At 48.2% G+C, this 18,812-nt stretch overlaps 4 protein-coding genes and 1 long non-coding RNA gene across 6 annotated transcripts in view; 3 read left to right on the top strand and 2 right to left on the bottom strand.

Moving 5' to 3' along the window:
* dpy30 (dpy-30 histone methyltransferase complex regulatory subunit) overlaps positions 1-664 on the bottom strand; it is a 9,476-nt gene extending 8,812 nt beyond the window's left edge. Inside the window, exons 1-2 of the mRNA XM_065960809.1 lie at positions 550-664; positions 322-392 (exon numbers count right to left, since the gene is read on the bottom strand). Of these exons, the coding sequence (XP_065816881.1) occupies positions 322-392; positions 550-605 (127 nt within the window). The 5' untranslated portion in view covers positions 606-664. The remainder of the gene's footprint in view (positions 1-321; positions 393-549) is intronic.
* LOC110000794 (3-oxo-5-alpha-steroid 4-dehydrogenase 2-like) lies at positions 594-5,337 on the top strand. Its single transcript, XM_020656155.3, has 5 exons — positions 594-886; positions 2,414-2,577; positions 2,784-2,885; positions 2,968-3,118; positions 4,996-5,337. Exons 1-5 carry the CDS (start codon positions 594-596, stop codon positions 5,060-5,062), a joined length of 777 nt encoding a protein of 258 aa, XP_020511811.1. The 3' UTR covers positions 5,063-5,337.
* Positions 5,338-6,356: 1,019 nt separating this feature from the next.
* On the bottom strand, positions 6,357-14,692 carry psen2 (presenilin 2). Of its 2 annotated transcripts, none has more exons than XM_020656144.3 (11): positions 14,536-14,692; positions 13,607-13,743; positions 13,295-13,518; positions 13,077-13,218; positions 12,220-12,287; positions 11,920-12,140; positions 11,727-11,825; positions 11,307-11,372; positions 11,123-11,209; positions 10,799-10,914; positions 6,357-8,106 (listed from the first exon to the last, which is right to left on the bottom strand). In XM_020656144.3, exons 2-11 carry the CDS (start codon positions 13,736-13,738, stop codon positions 7,951-7,953), a joined length of 1,311 nt encoding a protein of 436 aa, XP_020511800.2. In that variant the 5' UTR covers positions 13,739-13,743; positions 14,536-14,692; the 3' UTR covers positions 6,357-7,950. The 2 variants fall into 2 exon arrangements, with proteins under 2 accessions (XP_020511800.2, XP_065816880.1); XM_065960808.1 differs by having other exon boundaries at positions 13,607-13,740; positions 14,536-14,685.
* On the top strand, positions 10,657-11,515 carry LOC136180740 (uncharacterized). Its single transcript, XR_010667368.1, has 2 exons — positions 10,657-10,704; positions 10,758-11,515. It is a non-coding gene; the product is annotated as an uncharacterized lncRNA (long non-coding RNA).
* Positions 14,693-15,107: 415 nt separating the features above from the next.
* spast (spastin) lies at positions 15,108-18,254 on the top strand (the record flags this gene model as incomplete). The annotated part of the gene is given in 5 exon segments (XM_065955806.1): positions 15,108-15,399; positions 16,414-16,497; positions 16,577-16,635; positions 16,754-16,828; positions 18,124-18,254. Coding segments are annotated over 5 exon segments (641 nt in total), but the record flags the coding sequence as incomplete, so codon positions are not given.
* Between the last annotated feature and the right edge of the window lie 558 nt (positions 18,255-18,812).

Below are 18,812 nucleotides of genomic sequence, written 5' to 3' on the forward strand. Positions count from 1 at the left end.
ACTTCAAATCTGTCTCTCATGGCTGTCCTGCAGGAGTCCCTCAAGGCTCTGTTCTTGGACCACTTTGAGTTTAATTTCATAAGGCATGTGTAAATCTTACGCAGACGAGGCAGTGGTTTTTTAGAATCAGGTTTTTTTGGGGGGGGGGGGGGGGGAAACGTGGTCGGTACAGCTGCTCTTAAATGCAACATAACAAATATAGAAAAAATATCTAACAACCAAAGCGCGGACCATGAGTGATGTTGAGAAGCTCAGGGAGGAGATATGAAGGATGTAAATATAAATATACAGAAGACATGGAAGAAGTGTTGATTCTTTTACCTGTAATGAGTGACGTCAGGAGGAGGAGTGAATCATAAAAAGATTTTAACAGAGAATCCGAGCGAGCAGCCCTGAGGCAGAAAAACGGAACAATGATTAAAACATGTTCAGTTCAAATATTTGTCTAAAAATCCAAGTTCAGAGGAAAGTCCGAAAACTGCCGAGTTCAACCGAAACAAAGTGTTTTAATCTGAACCAGATGATCCCAGAGAGCCCTCCCCTCCTCACGCGTGTCCGGAAACAGCCGAGTTGAGCCGATCAGCAGCGAGCTGATGGAGTGCCATGATGTCGCCGTCTCGTACCTGAGCTGGGTTCTGATCGTGGGGGGCGTGGCCTACCTGCTTCGTCAGAGGCGGAAGTGCGCGCCGTACGGCAGGTACAGCCTGGCGGGGGGGTTCTGCTGCCCGGCCCGGCTCGGGTGGTTCCTGCAGGAGGTGCCAGCCTTCCTGCTGCCGCTGCTGCTGCTGCTGCTGCCCGAGGAGGAGCTCACCGAGCCGGGGAGGGGCGGACGGAGCACCGGGAGGACGCTGCTGCTCTGCACCTTCGTGCTGCACTACTTCCACAGGTCAGAGGTCTTAAAGGGGGGGGGGGGTGACTTTAGAGAGGGGGGGGGGGGGGGACTTTAGAGAGAGGCAGACTTTGGCAGACTTTAGGGTGTGAACAAACAGGAAGCAGAAGAAACTTTTAGTTCCTCATAGAAATCTTTCTGATGTTCCTCCTGACTTCACTGCTGACAGATTGTGGACTCAGTTCAGTCCAGGTAGGGACCTGAGTCAGGTCGGGACCTGAGTCAGGTAGGTCGGGACCTGAGTCAGGTAGGGAGGGACCTGAGTCAGGTCGGGACCTGAGTCAGGTAGGGAGGGACCTGAGTAATGTAGGGACCTGAGTCATGTAGGGACCTGAGTCAGGTAGGGAGGGACCTGAGTCAGGTAGGGACCTGAGTCAGGTAGGGAGGGACCTGAGTCAGGTAGGGAGGGACCTGAGTCAGGTCGGGACCTGAGTCAGGTAGGGAGGGACCTGAGTCAGGTAGGGAGGGACCTGAGTCAGGTAGGGAGGGACCTGAGTCAGGTAGGGAGGGACCTGAGTCATGTAGGGAGGGACCTGAGTCAGGTAGGGAGGGACCTGAGTCAGGTCGGGACCTGAGTCAGGTAGGGAGGGACCTGAGTCAGGTAGGGAGGGACCTGAGTCAGGTAGGGAGGGACCTGAGTGTCCACATGCAACTCACAGTGTCCTCAGAGTAACAGATCAGTACAAGAAGTGTAAACAGTGTCATGAGTTTTGAAGGGGGGGGGGGGGCGTAGTGTTTTACCCCCCTCACTGAGACGAGACCAAAAATCTATTTTTGAAATAAATGTGACACAAAGTGTGAAGTAAAGAAGAACATCGTGGAGAACAGGAAACATGCAGCAGCAGGTTGATTAGAGCACGGAGATGGTAGAGGTGGCGTGCAGACAGTCTATGGTCGTGCAGCGATCACAGGGAATAAAGGTCACCACCCCTCCCACTGGCCCCTCCCACCACCCCTCCCACTGGCCCCTCCCACTGGCCCCTCCCACCACCCCTCCCACTGGCCCCTCCCACTGCTGTGTTCTCACATCAGCTCACTCTGACTTTCTCACATGACGTCTGCTGTGAGGTCGCTGCAGGTTCAGAGGGGGAGGGGCTACACAGCAGGTTCAGAGGGGGAGGGGCCACACAGCAGGTTCAGAGGGGGAGGGGCCACACAGCAGGGTCAGAGGGGGAGGGGCCACACAGCAGGGTCAGAGGGGGAGGGGCCACACAGCAGGTTCAGAGGGGGAGGGGCTACACAGCAGGGTCAGAGGGGGAGGGGCCACACAGCAGGTTCAGAGGGGGAGGGGCCACACAGCAGGGTCAGAGGGGGAGGGGCCACACAGCAGGTTCAGAGGGGGAGGGGCCACACAGCAGGTTCAGAGGGGGAGGGGCCACACAGCAGGGTCAGAGGGGGAGGGGCCACACAGCAGGGTCAGAGGGGGAGGGGCCACACAGCAGTTCTTTTATAAAACGACCTGTATGGGGACAGATGGCCTAGCGGCATGATAAACAGGAAGTGACCTGCGTGTGTTTCCTTCAGGAGTTTAATCTACAGCTTCCTGAGCAGAGGGCGACCCGTCCCGCTGTCCTTCGTCCTGTACGCCGCCGTCTTCTGCTCGCTCAACGGCTTCCTGCAGGGACACCACCTGCTGCACTGTGCACGCTTTGAGCACACCTGGCTCACACACGCTCGCATTGCTGCAGGTGAGTCATGATCACCTGATCACATCATCACCTGATCACCTGATCACATCATCACCTGATCACCTGTGTGTGTGTGTGTGTGTGTGTGTGTGTGTGTGTGTGTGTGTGTGTGTGTGTGTGTGTGTGTGTGTGTGTGTGTGTGTGTGTGTGTGTGTGTGTGTGTGTGTGTGTGTGTGTGTGTGTGTGTGTGTGTGTGTGTGATGAAGGTCTGGTTTTGTTCGGGGTCGGGATGGTCATCAACATCCACAGTGACCACATCCTGCGGAGCCTCAGGAGACCGGGAGAGACCGCCTACAGGACCCCTCATGGTGACATCATCATACACACATCATGCCCTGCTGTGATTGGACATCAGCTGTCTCGTAACACCTGCTCGTTGTGTCTCCTCAGGAGGAATGTTTCACTTCGTGTCCGGAGCTAATTACTTCGGAGAGATCGTGGAGTGGTTCGGCTTCGCCTTGGCGGCGTGGAGTTTACCGTCATTCGCCTTCGCTCTGTTCACCGCCTGCTCCATTGGACCCAGAGCCTGTCACTACCACAGGTAGAGATGATGCATTCAGGTGCTGCTCGGTGATCCCAGTGTAACATATTTTCCCCCATGTGACGACAATTCTGACGTCAGGTCGGGAAGTCGTTTTGTTCCGACTCTACTCTTCCGATTTTACAACTCAGAAGCTTGTTTTCCCGATGTTTCCGACACCCCCTGAATGCAGCAACTACCAGCTCTACAGGTAGCTCTGTCTCTAATTGTTCTCCAGCTCTACAGGTAGCTCTGTCTCTGATTGGTCAGCAGCTCTACAGGTAGCTCTGTCTCTGATTGTTCTCCAGCTCTACAGGTAGCTCTGTCTCTGATTGATTGGTCAGCAGCTCTACAGGTAGCTCTGTCTCTGATTGTTCTCCAGCTCTACAGGTAGCTCTGTCTCTGATTGATTGGTCAGCAGCTCTACAGGTAGCTCTGTCTCTGATTGGTCAGCAGCTCTACAGGTAGCTCTGTCTCTGATTGATTGTTCTCCAGCTCTACAGGTAGCTCTGTCTCTGATTGATTGGTCAGCAGCTCTACAGGTAGCTCTGTCTCTGATTGATTGGTCAGCAGCTCTACAGGTAGCTCTGTCTCTGATTGATTGGTCAGCAGCTCTAAAGGTAGCTCTGTCTCTGATTGTTCTCCAGCTCTACAGGTAGCTCTGTCTCTGATTGATTGGTCAGCAGCTCTACAGGTAGCTCTGTCTCTGATTGTTCTCCAGCTCTACAGGTAGCTCTGTCTCTGATTGATTGGTCAGCAGCTCTACAGGTAGCTCTGTCTCTGATTGGTCAGCAGCTCTACAGGTAGCTCTGTCTCTGATTGATTGTTCTCCAGCTCTACAGGTAGCTCTGTCTCTGATTGATTGGTCAGCAGCTCTACAGGTAGCTCTGTCTCTGATTGATTGGTCAGCAGCTCTACAGGTAGCTCTGTCTCTGATTGATTGGTCAGCAGCTCTACAGGTAGCTCTGTCTCTGATTGATTGGTCAGCAGCTCTAAAGGTAGCTCTGTCTCTGATTGGTCAGCAGCTCTACAGGTAGCTCTGTCTCTGATTGATTGGTCAGCAGCTCTACAGGTAGCTCTGTCTCTGATTAGTCAGCAGCTCTACAGGTAGCTCTGTCTCTGATTGATTGGTCAGCAGCTCTACAGGTAGCTCTGTCTCTGATTGATTGGTCAGCAGCTCTACAGGTAGCTCTGTCTCTGATTGGACAGCAGCTCTACAGGGAGCTCTGTCTCTGATTGATTGGTCAGCAGCTCTACAGGTAGCTCTGTCTCTGATTGATTGGTCAGCAGCTCTACAGGGAGCTCTGTCTCTGATTGATTGGTCAGCAGCTCTACAGGGAGCTCTGTCTCTGATTGGACAGCAGCTCTACAGGTAGCTCTGTCTCTGATTGGACAGCAGCTCTACAGGGAGCTCTGTCTCTGATTGATTGGTCAGCAGCTCTACAGGTAGCTCTGTCTCTGATTGGTCAGCAGCTCTACAGGGAGCTCTGTCTCTGATTGATTGGTCAGCAGCTCTACAGGGAGCTCTGTCTCTGATTGGTCAGCAGCTCTACAGGTAGCTCTGTCTCTGATTGATTGGTCAGGAGCTCTACAGGTAGCTCTGTCTCTGATTGGACACATGAACCCCGGCTAGACGATCTGATTGGTCTTGAGCCCAGCAGGTAGTTTTCTAATCTAGTTGTAAACAAAGCCAGCAGTTAAGTTTGAACCCCTTTGGTCTGAGTATGAAGTCTGGACTTCAGGGGTCAGGTACAGGGAGACCAGGATGAGTACTAACAGAGGTCAGAGGCTTCAGCTGATTAATAATCTCTGATTCAGACCATTTTGTTTTTATGTCCTGTTTGTTTGTTTGTTTTGAGTTTTCACGCTCTCCGACCTTCTTTCTTTCTGTCTTTCAGAGATTACCTGCAGAGGTTCGAGGACTACCCCCCCTCCAGGAAAGCTCTCATCCCGTTCATCCTGTGAGGACGGGAGAGAGAGTCGACGATGAAGGAATCGCTTCCTGTGCCTCTCCAAACACCTGGTTTCTGTATGTTTTCTGTCTATGTATACAACGAGTTATCTGGTGTCATGTTCCTGAATGTTTAGTTTACTCTGAAGCTGTGGTCTGTCTCTCTGCAGATTCATGTTTCATGTTTGTATTAAAACTCTAAGACGACATCGTCCTGATTCAAGACAAACTGATGACTTGTACATTTTTCTGATCGAAGGGAGAATAAAGGTCGGGTGATGTTGTTTGAGAGGCCGTGTGTGAAAACTTCATTTAATTTTCCCTTTTCCTGCTTGGACACAAAAACCATTCGAACAAGTTGAAGCTTGAAACAGGTCAGAGGCAGGGATGCTGTGAATGTTATCTATGAGTTTGTCTTCATATCTCAAACATTACCATGTGAAGACGATTAAAGAGAGACAGAGAAACACACAGACTGGTCAGTCAGGAGTTACTGGGTGAGAGGCGGGGTTACACCCTGGACTGTTCACCAGCCAATCACAGGGCTGACAACCAGCCACACTCACATTCACACCTACAGGTGATTTAGAGTCAGCAGTTAACCTAACGAGCATGTCTATGGACTGTGAGAGGAAGCAGAAGTACTCAAAAAAACAAACATTGAAAGCATGATCTAATAATGGGAACATTTATTGAATCTTTACAGAGGATTTCAATCAAAACTGATGAGTCGGGGCGCGCTGGTGGCGCAATCGTTAGGGCGCGCGTCCCAAGTGTTGAGACTCTCATCTTGAGCGGCAGGCCCAGGCTCGCTTCCACCCATGGCCCCCTTCCGCATGTCATTCCCCGCTCTCTCTCCCTGGTTTCCAACTCTATCCACTGTCCTCTCTCTGCATTAAAGGCACGAAAAGCCCAAAATAAATCTTAAAAAAAACAAAAAACTGATGAGTCATCAAAACATTCACCCCCCCCCCGTACAGTGTGTGTCCATCGAGACATGAGCTAATCACACCTATTTGGTTTTTTGAACCAGGCTTTAAACATGTTCATCTCTGCTGTAAAAACAGGCTTTTTAGAATGGGTGTGTATGTGACTTCCTGTGCTTCTGCAGCCAGCCTCTAGTGGACACTCCAGGAACTGCAGGATTTAACACTTCTGCATCTGCTTCATTTTTAAACCCCAGAGGTTGTTGCTTGTGCAGTACCCGTTTTAAACACCAGGTGTCAGAGTTACATATTTCTCCTTTAGAAAACGTGTTCATATCTGCCTCGCGGAGTCAACATAGAAAAGATGGATTCAAAGAGAAGGTTGAAAGTTTGAAAAGATATTTCATTTATTATAATATTTACAAAAGAAAAACATCAAAACCAGAAACAGAGATGTGGATAACTCAGATTAATAGATAATAAAATATGTTTCTATCCTAAAAGGAAACAATTGATGAATCGTTGTTTCCTGCTGGATTAATGAAGTTCTAACTAAATCTCTTTTTCACCGAGCACATCAAGTTTCTTTAAACTCCGTCTAGTCTGACTAATTTAAACTTTACAGCAGAGAGATTCGTTCTTTGTTATAATATTAAAAACCTGGAACTGAATGAATTCTGGGAAAATTCCACCTTAAACCTGAAAGTAACTGAAGTTGTTCACGGCCACCAGGAGGCGCTCCGCTATGATCGCTGCTCTCTTAGTAGAAAAGTCAGATACTCAGGTACGTTTTTGGAGCTAAACTAGCTTAATGCTAATGCTTTTAATTAAAAAAAAATTTATGCTTTTAAAAAAAATTAACGCAGAATATTTGACTATAAAGTCATAAATTTAATAAAAAATATTTTTTATTAAAACTTCGTAATTTTCAACAAATAATTCTCCCAGTTTGAGTTTATAAAGTCGTTAATGTGCTTAAAACTCAAATCAGAATTTATGAGATTCAAAAGTCGTTATTTCACGAGGAATTTAACCCGACATCTTTCCGATGATAAGTCGTACGTTACGAGATATTTTACTCTTTTGAGATTATAGTAATTATACGAGACAAAAACCTTGTAAGTACGAAATGATGAGTCGTTAATGTAGAAGAAATTTATCTCGTAGTTTTTTTTTTTTTTTTAGGTGAAAAAGTCGTACGTTTACGATAAACTTAACGAGTTTTTGAAACCTCAGAGGTTTTTAGTCCTATTTTAACCGTCATGGTCCGTACGCAGACTCGTGTTTGAAAAAGTTTATTTTAATGAGCTTCCTGTTCGCTCACTTTTTCAAACGTTTTTCTGAACGTGTTTAAATAAAGTTTGGTTCAAAGTGAACTCGACCTGAAGGTAAGATTTATATTTGAGTGTTTCATGAAAGCAACCAGAGTGAAGCTGCTGTACTCATTGCCATGGAGACACTGAGCTACCTGACGGCTCGTTAGCGGTAGTTTTTAAATCAGACGTGTGTGACGGGGAGGTTAATGTGGGGGCGTGTTCTCAGTCTGTGTGGACCAATCAGGACGAGCCATGTCAGAAAGCTAAAAAAAACTCAGGAAGAGAGAAAACGAATTCATGTAAATTTATCCAGAAAAAAAACACAGGAATGTTTGGGCGTGTTTTGACTGACAGGAGCGTCGGCCAATCAGAAGCAGCCGTGGTGTTTGACGAACAAACATCACAGCGAGAGTTGAATCGTCCCGTCAGAAGCGTTACAGAGACTCTACAGGTGTGAGGAGGTACAAGGTTTGAGGTGGAACTTTCCTTCAAATGTTTGTTTAGCAGGTGATCAGAAACACACCTGAGCTTCCTGCGTCTGCATTACATCACTTCCTGTGTTTTGATTAATGCATCGTGTTCTTCAAACGGACAGGTGGATCACCTGCACAGGAACAGGGACAGTCTTTGTGCATGGAAGGTTAGGAGGCGGGGCTTCTGTCAGATATAGAACTGGTGAGCGGCCAGGTTGTCCATGAACGGCTGAACCAGGAAGTCCGTGGAGAAGTAGAAGACGAGGCCGAAGGCGATGGAGATCGGCAACGCCGGTAACGCTCGCTTAAAGATCGCCAACAGCAGCAGAGTCAGACACAGGCCCTGAGACAGGTGAGCAAAGGTGAGATATACAGTTGCAGGAAAAAGTATTTGAACCCTTTTGAATTTCTTAGTTTTCTGATTAAATTGGTCATAAAATGTGTTCTGGTCTTCATCTAAGTCTCAACAATAGACAAACACAGTCTGCTTAAACTAATACCACACAAACAATTCTATGTTTTCATGATTTGTTGAACACAACATGTAAACATTCACAGTGCAGGGTGGAAAACGTATGTGAACCCTTGGATTTAATAACTGGTTGACCCTCCTTTGGCAGCAATAACCTCAACCAAACGTTTCCTGTAGTTGCAGATCAGACCTGCACAACGGTCAGGAGGAATGTTGGACCATTCCTCTTTACAAAACTGTTTCAGTTCAGCAATATTCTCGGGATGTCTGGTGTGAATCGCTCTCTTGAGGTCATGCCACAGCATCTCTATCAGGTTGAGGTCAGGACTCTGACTGGGCCACTCCAGAAGGCGTATTTTCTTCTGTTGTTGATTTACTTCTGTGCTTTGGGTCGTTGTCCTGTTGCATCATTCATCTTCTGTTGAGCTTCAGTTGGTGGACAGATGGTCTTAAGTTTTCCTGCAAAATGTCTTGATAAACTTTGGAATTCATTTTTCCGTCGATGATAGCAATCTGTCCAGGCCCTGATGCAGCAAAGCAGCCCCCACGATGCCCCCTCCACCATACGTCACAGTTGGGATGAGGTTTTGATGTTGGTGTGCTGTGCCTTTTTCTCTCCACACATAGTGTTGTGTGTTCCTTCCAAACAACTCAACTTTGGTTTCATCTGTCCACAGGAAGTTTTGCCAGTAGTGCTGTGGAACAGCCAGGTGCTCTTCTGCAAACTTCAAACATGCAGCAATGTTTTTTTGAGACAGCAGTGGTTTTCTCCGTGGTGTCCTCCCATGAACTCCATTCTTGTTTAGTGTTTTACGTATCGTAGATTCGTCAACAGAGATGTTAGCATGTGCCAGAGATTTGTGTAAGTCTTTAGCTGACACTCTAGGATTCTTCTTCACCTCATTGAGCTTTATGTGCTCTTGCAGTCATCTTTACAGGACGGCCACTGCTAGGGAGAGTAGCAACAGTGCTGAACTTATAGACAATTTGTCTTACCATGGACTGATGAACATCGAGGCTTTTAGAGAGTCTTTTGTAACCCTTTCCAGCTTCATGCAAGTCAACAATTCTTAATCGTTGGTCTTCTGAGAGCTCTTTTGTGCGAGGCATGGTTCACATCAGCCAATGCTTCTTCAGAGTAGCAAACTCAAAACTGGAGTGTGTTTTTTATAGGGCAGGGCAGCTTTAACCAACACCTCCAATCTCGTCTCATTGATTGGACTCCAGGTTGGCTGACTCCTGACTCCAATTAGCTCTTGGAGAAATCATTAGCCTAGGGGTTCATACTTTTTCCACCCTGCACTGTGAATGTTTACATGTTGTGTTCAACAAATCATGAAAACATAGAATTGTTTGTGTGGTGTTAGTTTAAGCAGACTGTGTTTGTCTATTGTTGAGACTTAGATGAAGATCAGAACACATTTTATGACCAATTTAATCAGAAAACTAAGAAATTCAAAATGGTTCACATACTTTTTCCTGCAACTGTAGGTGAACACAGATGAGATACAGGTGAGATACAGGTGAACACAGGTGAGATATAGGTGAACACAGGTGAGATACAGGTGAGATACAGGTGAGAAATAGGTGAACACAGGTGAGATATAGGTGAGATACAGGTGAACACAGGTGAGATACAGGTAAGATATAGGTGAACACAGGTGAGATATAGGTGAATACAGGTGAGATACAGGTGAACACAGGTGAGATACAGGTGAGATACAGGTGAACACAGGTGAGATACAGGTGAGATACAGGTGAAATATAGGTGAACACAGATGAGATATAGGAGCGATATAGGTGAACACAGGTGAGATATAGGTGAACACAGGTGAGATATAGGAGCGATATAGGTGAACACAGGTGAGATACAGGTGAACACAGGTGAGATACAGGTGAGATACAGGTGAGATAACAGGAGAGATAACAGGTGAGATACAGGTGAGATATAGGTGAACACAGGTGAGATACAGGTGAACACAGGTGAGATACAGGTGAGATACAGGTGAACACAGGTGAGATACAGGTGAGATACAGGTGAAATATAGGTGAACACAGATGAGATATAGGAGCGATATAGGTGAACACAGGTGAGATATAGGTAAATACAGGTGAAATACAGGTGAGATATAGGTGAACACAGGTGAGATACAGGTGAGATACAGGTGAGATATAGGTGAACACAGGTGAGATATAGGTGAATACAGGTGAGATAACAGGAGAGATAACAGGTGAGATACAGGTGAGATATAGGTGAATACAGGTGAGATAACAGGAGAGATAACAGGTGAGATACAGGTGAGATATAGGTAAACACAGGTGAGATTCAGGTGAGATATAGGTGAACACAGGTGAGATACAGGTGAACACAGGTGAGATTTAGGTGAGATATAGGTGAACACAGGTGAGATATAGGTGAATACAGGTGAGATAACAGGTGAGATACAGGTGAACACAGGTGAGATATAGGTGAACACAGGTGAGATATAGGTGAACACAGGTGAGATACAGGTGAGATACAGGTGAGCACAAGTAAAGTGTAAAAAATTTTGTGAAAACTTACAATGAGAATGGCGACGAAGCAGGCGAGCGTCGTGTTCCAGTCTCCACCTGTCGCTGCAGCTTTTCCAACCAGGACGCTGTAGAAGATGAAATCCCCGAGACCGAGCTTCACCCCTCCTACACACACACACACACACACACACACACACACACACACACACACACACACACACACACACACACACACACACACACACACACACACACACACACACACACACACACACACACACACACACACACACACACACACACACACACACACACACACGTTACCTTGTGTTTCTAGAGTTAAATTCGTCTCAGTCAGCTGATCTGAACTCACTGTCCTCCTCCAGGTCGTCCTCTGGAAACGAGCGGGACGGTCGTATCTCAGGCTCCGCCCCCTGGCTCCTCTGATCCGCCTCCTCGTCTGAAAACAAAATGGCATCATGATGAAAGCATCAACACAATGAAGTTTAGTTTAAATCATTCTGAACTGAAACAAACAAAATAAAATCTTCTCTGACCCGTTTCCTGTCCGGAGCGCTGGGCATCCATCGGGCTCGCCATCCCCACCGTCCACATCATGGCCGCTGCGCACACACACACACACACACACACACACACACACACACACACACACACACACACACACACACACACACACACACACACACACACACACACACACACACACACACACACACACACACACACACACACACACACACACACACACACACACACACACACACACACACACACACACACACACACACGTCATAGGCAGCCCCGCCCTAACCCCTCCTCTTTCTGGTCTCTGTGATTCTGATTGGACAATTATTGACTAACTTCCTGACTAAGAGCACAAACTCTCCAGGAGAATAAATGAGCTGACCGGTCAGAACACAGCGCCCCCTGCAGGTTTAAAAGGTGAATGGACTCACAGGAGTAGATGAGGGCGGGGAAGATGGGCTCGTTCCGCTCCTGAGCCGTCTCCACCAACATCCTGAGAGGACCTTTAGGAGAGAGGACGGCCACCAGGTCTGCAGCCACACAAACAAACACAGACTGGTACTGCTATCTGATTGGTCGGTCCTGAAAGTGTTGTTCACGCTGTGTCTGTTATCACACACTCACCGTAGACGGAGATGGCGCCCAGGATGACCCAGGCTGACCACTCGGGCAGGTACTTGATGAAGACGAGGGCCATGAGGGCACTGATGAGGATGAGGTAGGCCTGCTGCAGCTGGAGCGGGCCCTTCCAGTGGATACAGATCATCCCCACAGCCCCGAAGTTCCAGATGATCACCCCCACGGTCGGGTAATCCACCGCCAGGTTGTACGTCTTAAACACCTCGCTGACAAACAGAAAGAGAGAAACTCTTTTTGTCTGTGGGGGCGGGGTTTAAATAAAGAGAAGGACGGAGCAGGACTCACCCCAGGTACATGAAGCTGAACCAGAAGAGCAGCATGAGGGAGGACAGGATGAGCCAGCCCTGGATGAACTGAAGAGCACAAACACCTGATCAGACATCACCTGTCGATCTGATCTGACCCTCTTATCACCGTCCACCTGCTACCTTTGACTACTGGAGTACCTCAGGGCTCAGTTATGGGTCCTCTTTGATTTCCCTTTAAAGGCTTCATATGTGATTTTTCACACTTAAATATAAATCAAGTATCTCCTCTGAAAATAACTCTGTGAGTCATGACTGTCTACAATGGGTGTAACACCCGAGTCCCACTGTCTGTGATGTTTTCAGAGTTTTCAGAGTCCTATCTTCACTTTGTTTACATCGCCAGGACGGCCGGCTGACTCCTCCCCTCGTGTATAAAAGTTGTTTAATTGAGGGACTAGAGAAAAGAAGAATAACATACTGTACTCACTGCTTAACTGTGTTTCTAGATCACGCTCATTTCAGGTACATTTACATGCAGTGTGAAGATACCAGCATAATAAAGATCGCTAGCATTAGCATGCTAACACAACAATGCAGCGTGAGTTGTTTTGGTTTCATGCTGGTGCTCAAGGGCGACATCTGCTGGATCAAAACATCACATATAAAGACATGAACACTATAAGAGGTAAATTAATGTTTCCACAGTTGGACCACTTTGCCCCTAGTGGAGGTCGAAGTTATTACAAAAACCAACAGAGGGCACGGATGGTAAACTAGCATGGAATAAGCTAACGTTAGCCTCCAACGCTAACACAATCCTCACTTTGAGAATCATTTTTAAATTCTTTGATTCTTTGACTTCGTTTGTTTCCAGAAACAGGAAGTGGTTCTGACCCTGTAGCAGCGGTACTTGTAGAGAACGACCAGCAGGATGGTCATGACCACGATGACGCTGATCATGATGATGGTGTTCAGGACCGAGTTGAGGAGCCGGCGGCCCACAGACGACGTGTTCTCCGAGAACGGCGTGTAGATCCTAGAGGGGACAAATATGATGGTTATCTGTTCCCGGAGGAGGAGTCATACATGAGGCGTGCGGCGTGGGGACTTACAGTCGCTGGTCGGTCTTCTCGCTGTAGAAGCTGACAGACTTGATGGTGGCGACGACCACGACCATGCAGAGCGTGACGGGGATGAACAGCATGATGACATGTTTGGCTCCATACTTCAGAGTCAGCTCCTCATCCTCAGCATCTGCCTCCTGATCCGAGCTGCCACCGCCGCCACCACCAACGCCGTCTGCTGCAGCCGGACCCGCCCTCCTGGTCACCTGAGGCTGGACAAGCAGAGAGCGGCGTTACGCAACGTTTTACACCATCATCAGTCGAGACTGAAAGATTCAATATGGCCACTTTGACCTTTACCTTTTTGGATGGCGTGCTGTCAGGGGGGGTGTGGTCAGCATCAGGGCTGTAGGACTGCACCTCAGGATTCTCAGACGGGACCAACGCCGTCCTCTCGTTATACGAGTCCTCGTCGGTGTCGGAGGCGTTCATGGCTGCTGCACAAAGCACACAAGCTGTTAGAGAGAAACCTGCATTCTTTCTGATGACCAGCAGGGGGCGACGCCTCGGTTCTGATTCTAAAGAAGACGAGGATCAAATGTTCCAACGATCAGCTGATTTATGGTCTCTGAAGCTCCAGGTTCAAGCATGATGTTCATTTAGTGAATGATGGGTGACTGAGGGGGAGGAGTCAGGGCGGGGCTACCTGTAACTGACAAGTTGCTACCATGGTAACCAGAAAAATATCTTGTGAAGCATTTGGTTTTCCTAAATCACTCTGAGGAGTCGACTCTGCATTTAGAGTTTATTTTAGTTCTTCAAATTTACCTCGTTAAAAGTGACCGCTAGTTCGACACCTGAACCTCCGTTTACAAAACACGGTCGCTTTCAGCTCCAGAATATCAAAGATGGCAGCTTGAATGACTTTAGAGGCTGGATACCTGTTGGTATTTCATAGTGTAAGAAGCCTAAGCCACAGTAGTCTCATTTTTCTACGATATTAATGATCAAATAAAGCAGGAAGGCGAACCCCCCCCCCAGCTGGGCCCCCCTCCCCCCCCCCCTGGGCCCCCCCAGACCTCTAGCCCCGCCCCTGCAGTCACAGCCACAGACAGTTTAAAGCCTGACTTTAACATGTCATCTCTCTGCAGCTGGATGTGTTTGTTTTAAAGTCACGGTCACTTTGTTGACTTCCGGTCAGGACGTTTAATCGACCGCAGATCGAATAATAAACATTCATGATTGAAGCTGCTGGTTTGACTTTTAATAATCTGATAGAAAGACTTTACCTGATTCAGCCGCGGAGATCGAAGAAGAAGAAGAAGCTGATTTCAAAGTAAACACCGACCGACAACCCGGAACCCGGCAGTCAGCTGATCGGCGCGTCACGTGGTGCTGGCGCGTCACGTGGTGCTACGACGTCACGAAAAAACCACGCGATACCTCGAGCGAGAGTCATCTGATGTCCATGAATGTATTTGTTGAATAATAAAAGAAATTACTAGATTAATTTTAATAACATGATTAAATAATTATTTAAAAATAATTAATTGAAAAAAAATAATACTGAAACATGTTTTAATAAAATAAAAATATAAGAAAGATAAATATTAATTTAAAAAAATCATTAGTACCACGTCAAAAATAAAATAACGTCACGTTAAATTAAAGTTAAACACAAAAATCGGATATTAAAAATGAATAAAGACAGTAGTTCCACTTTATTCCAGCAGGTGGCGCTCTACACTTTGTGTCTAACCCGCCTGGTAACGTGAAGAAGTGTGTAAGCAGCAGCGCGTTAATCCGAACCGGGTCTCTGGACTGAGCTGAGCCAGCCCGGTGTGCTGGGACATGGCCGTGGATGAGCTCCGCGGCTCTCCCGGACACACAGCCCGCCAGTGACGGGACCGGTCCCGGTAAACTGGGCGTGCTGGTGTCGGTGTTCTACCCGCTGCTGGCCGTGCTGTCCCTCCTCCGGGCGCTCCTCTGCCGGTTGTGGACCCGCTCCACGGCCGCCGTCAGAGCCGAACCCGGAGCCGAGGAGCAGTGTGACAGCAGCGGGAGCCTGGAGCGAGGAGACCGGGTCAGGAGTCACCACGGGCGGGCCTTCGAGTTCATCTCTGCGGCGCTGAGGATCGATGAGGACGAGCGAGGTATCTCACACAAAACCTCCATCTGAAAATCAGTGATTTTAACGATGTGTTTATCGGTGAAAGTGATCACACTTTCTCCATACACACACCGGAACACGCTGCTTGGTTCATGTGATGCATGCCGAGTTAAAGACCTGACCATGACAGGTCTCTGTGTCAACACAGTCAGTGTTTGTTAGAACAAGCTCCTGTTTGTTTTCAGCACACATTAAAATGAGTGATTTTTGTATGGAGTCCGGCGTGAGAGCACAAAGTTTCACACAGTTTCTTTCACAGATCATAGAGTCAGTGTGCTGCATCCCTGCAGGCTGTCTGAGTCTCATTACTGATCAGTGTGCACAGTGAGCCTGTGTCTTAAGAATACCACCTGAGTGTGGTGATGTTGACTCAGATCAGGACCCTTTATTAAAGAGGTGAAAGACATCTCACCGTGCTGATTATTTATTCTTTTTACAGTCTATGGTGCTGACAGACGGAGCTATCCTTCAGTCTTTCTTCTTCATGTTAAACATTTAAATCCTCTCATTAGGAGTAGTTCAGTCCTGTCTGTGTAAGAGGATCAAACAGAATAATAAAAAGGTGTTTAATGCATCATCGTGTGAATTAAAACATGAAGTCTGTGAGATTAAAACATCAAGCTAACATATCTGACTCTGTAGTCCTCCTGAGGAGATTTAAGGAGTCTTACATAAACCAGACTCACGCAGACCCTCACATGGGTTCTGTTCTGTGACCCAGATACATGTCTTATTTTAGAGTCCAGCAGCGCCCTCTGGTGGACAAACTCTGTCACTTAGGTGTATGAACTCATTCACAGAAAGCTTAAATAAATAATAATAAATGTTTTGTTTTCTCATTGTTTTTTTATATATATGCAGACGGAGCACTGAGGGAATGCCACTTTCAAAATCATGCTAGTTTTTAAAACTTACCAACATCTGTCTCTAAGAAAGTGTAAAAATGATTGATCTTTTTAAAGAAGATGTTGGTTTTCATTGGCCGACGTGTTCTCAGGTGACAAGCAGCTGGCGGTGGGCTGGTACCAACAAGGGATCAGCGAGCTGGAGAAAGGCCTCGCCGTGCAGGTCACAGGAAGCGGTGAGTTTAAAGCTAACGGTCTCTTGATGTTTGGTTGTCGCTGGTCGTTGAAGTTGTTTTTCCCTCGTTTCTGTTCCAGGAGAGAAACGAGAGCGCGACAGACGTCTGCAGAACAAGATGACCACGAACCTGATCATGGCGAGGGAGCGGCTGCAGACTTTAGGTCGGCCCCCCCCCCCCCCCCCCCCGGGTCTTCTACTTTACGGTGTCTCTCCTTTAATGACTTGGTTCTTACTCGTGGTTCTTGTTCCTCCAGTCAGGGTTCTCTCAGAGTCGGGGACTCGGAGAGACGCGTACACCACCAGCTCTGACCTGCAGGGTCCAGCTTCAGGTACGTCCACAAACACACACCTGTCCTCACACACCTGTCCTCACACACCTGTCCTCACACACACACCTGTCCTCACACACCTGTCCTCACACACCTGTCCTCACACACCTGTCCTCACACACACACCTGTCCTCACACACCTGTCCTCACACACCTGTCCTCACACACACACCTGTCCTCACACACCTGTCCTCACACACCTGTCCTCACACACCTGTCCTCACACACACACCTGTCCTCACACACCTGTCCTCACACACCTGTCCTCACACACCTGTCCTCACACACACACCTGTCCTCAGTGAAGAGAAGAAAAGTTCAGTCTGTATTAACGTGTGTGTGTGTGTGTGTGTGTGTGTGTGTGTGTGTGTGTGTGTGTGTGTGTGTGTGTGTGTGTGTGTGTGTGTGTGTGTGTGTGTGTGTGTGTGTGTGTGTGTGTGTGTGTGTGTGTGTGTGTGTGTGTGTGTGTGTGTGTGTGTGTGTGTGTGTGTGTGTGTGTGTGTGTGTGTGTGTGTGTGTGTGTGTGTGTGTGTGTGTGGGGTCAGCAGGTGTCTTCAGAAAGAGAGACCCTGTTAACCCCGCCCCCTCCAGCCGACCAATCACCTCCTGTTCTTCGTCCTCGTCTTCCTTAGCGGGCCGTCAACGCGCCTCTCACCTGAGCTCCCAGCGCCCCCCGGTGCACACTCACAGGAGGGTGGGTCAAAGGTCACGCATGATGTTTATGCTCCCCCTGTGATGTCACAGTAAATAAACGCTTCCTGTTTGGGCTCCCCCTGTGATGTCACAGTAAATAAACGCTTCCTGTTTGGGCTCCCCCTGTGATGTCACACTAAATAAACACTTCCTGTTTGGGCTCCCCCTGTGATGTCACAGTAAATAAACACTTCCTGTTTGGGCTCCCCCTGTGATGTCACAGTAAATAAACACTTCCTGTTTGGGCTCCCCCTGTGATGTCACAGTAAATAAACACTTCCTGTTTGGGCTCCCCCTGTGATGTCACAGTAAATAAACACTTCCTGTTTGGGCTCCCCCTGTGATGTCACAGTAAATAAACACTTCCTGTTTGGGCTCCCCCTGTGATGTCACAGTAAATAAACACTTCCTGTTTGGGCTCCCCCTGTGATGTCACAGTAAATAAACACTTCCTGTTTGGGCTCCCCCTGTGATGTCACAGTAAATAAACACTTCCTGTTTGGGCTCCCCCTGTGATGTCACAGTAAATAAACACTTCCTGTTTGGGCTCCCCCTGTGATGTCACACTAAATAAACACTTCCTGTTTGGGCTCCCCCTGCAGGGCAGAACGAGCCGTCACATCGTCAAAGTCAGCGAGCCGACGTCGACACCACAGAAGAAGAAAGAGGTGAAGAACCTGAAGAACGTGGACAGGAAGCTGGTGGAGCTCGTTCTTAACGAGGTGGTCGACAGGTGAGTACATCCCTCCGTTTTCTTCCTCTTCTCCGAGGTCGGGTGGCGGTGGCAGCAGGCGCAGTAAGTCAGACTTCCCTCTCCTAGCTCCTCCTCCTGGGGGAGTCTGTGGCGTTCCCAGGCCAGACGGGATATTTAATCCCTCCAGCGTGTTCGGGGTCTCCTCTAACCTCTAAAGGGAGGCGTCCAGGAGGATCCTCTACTCCGAGCTCCTCCCCCTGAATGTCTAAGCTCCTCCCCCTCCGCTTGTATCCGCGATCTCATTCTTTCATAGCTCATGACCACAGGTGAGGGTTGGACCGTAGATCGAGAGCGTTGCCTTCAGGCTCCGCCCCCTCTTTGCCACAACGGTCCGGCACAACGCCTGCATTACTGCTGACGCCGCACCAATCCGTCTGTCGATCTCGCGCTCCAGCCTACCCTCACTCGTGAACAAGACCCCGAGATACTTGAACTCCTCCACCTGGGGCAAAGCCTCCCTCCCCACTGCTCTCCGGCAGAGGACCACGGCCTCGGACTGGGAGGTGCTGACCCTCATCCCAGCCGCTTCGATCCCCC

Source organism: Labrus bergylta, chromosome 1 (assembly GCF_963930695.1).
Source record: "Labrus bergylta chromosome 1, fLabBer1.1, whole genome shotgun sequence".
Taxonomy (NCBI): domain Eukaryota; kingdom Metazoa; phylum Chordata; class Actinopteri; order Labriformes; family Labridae; genus Labrus; species Labrus bergylta.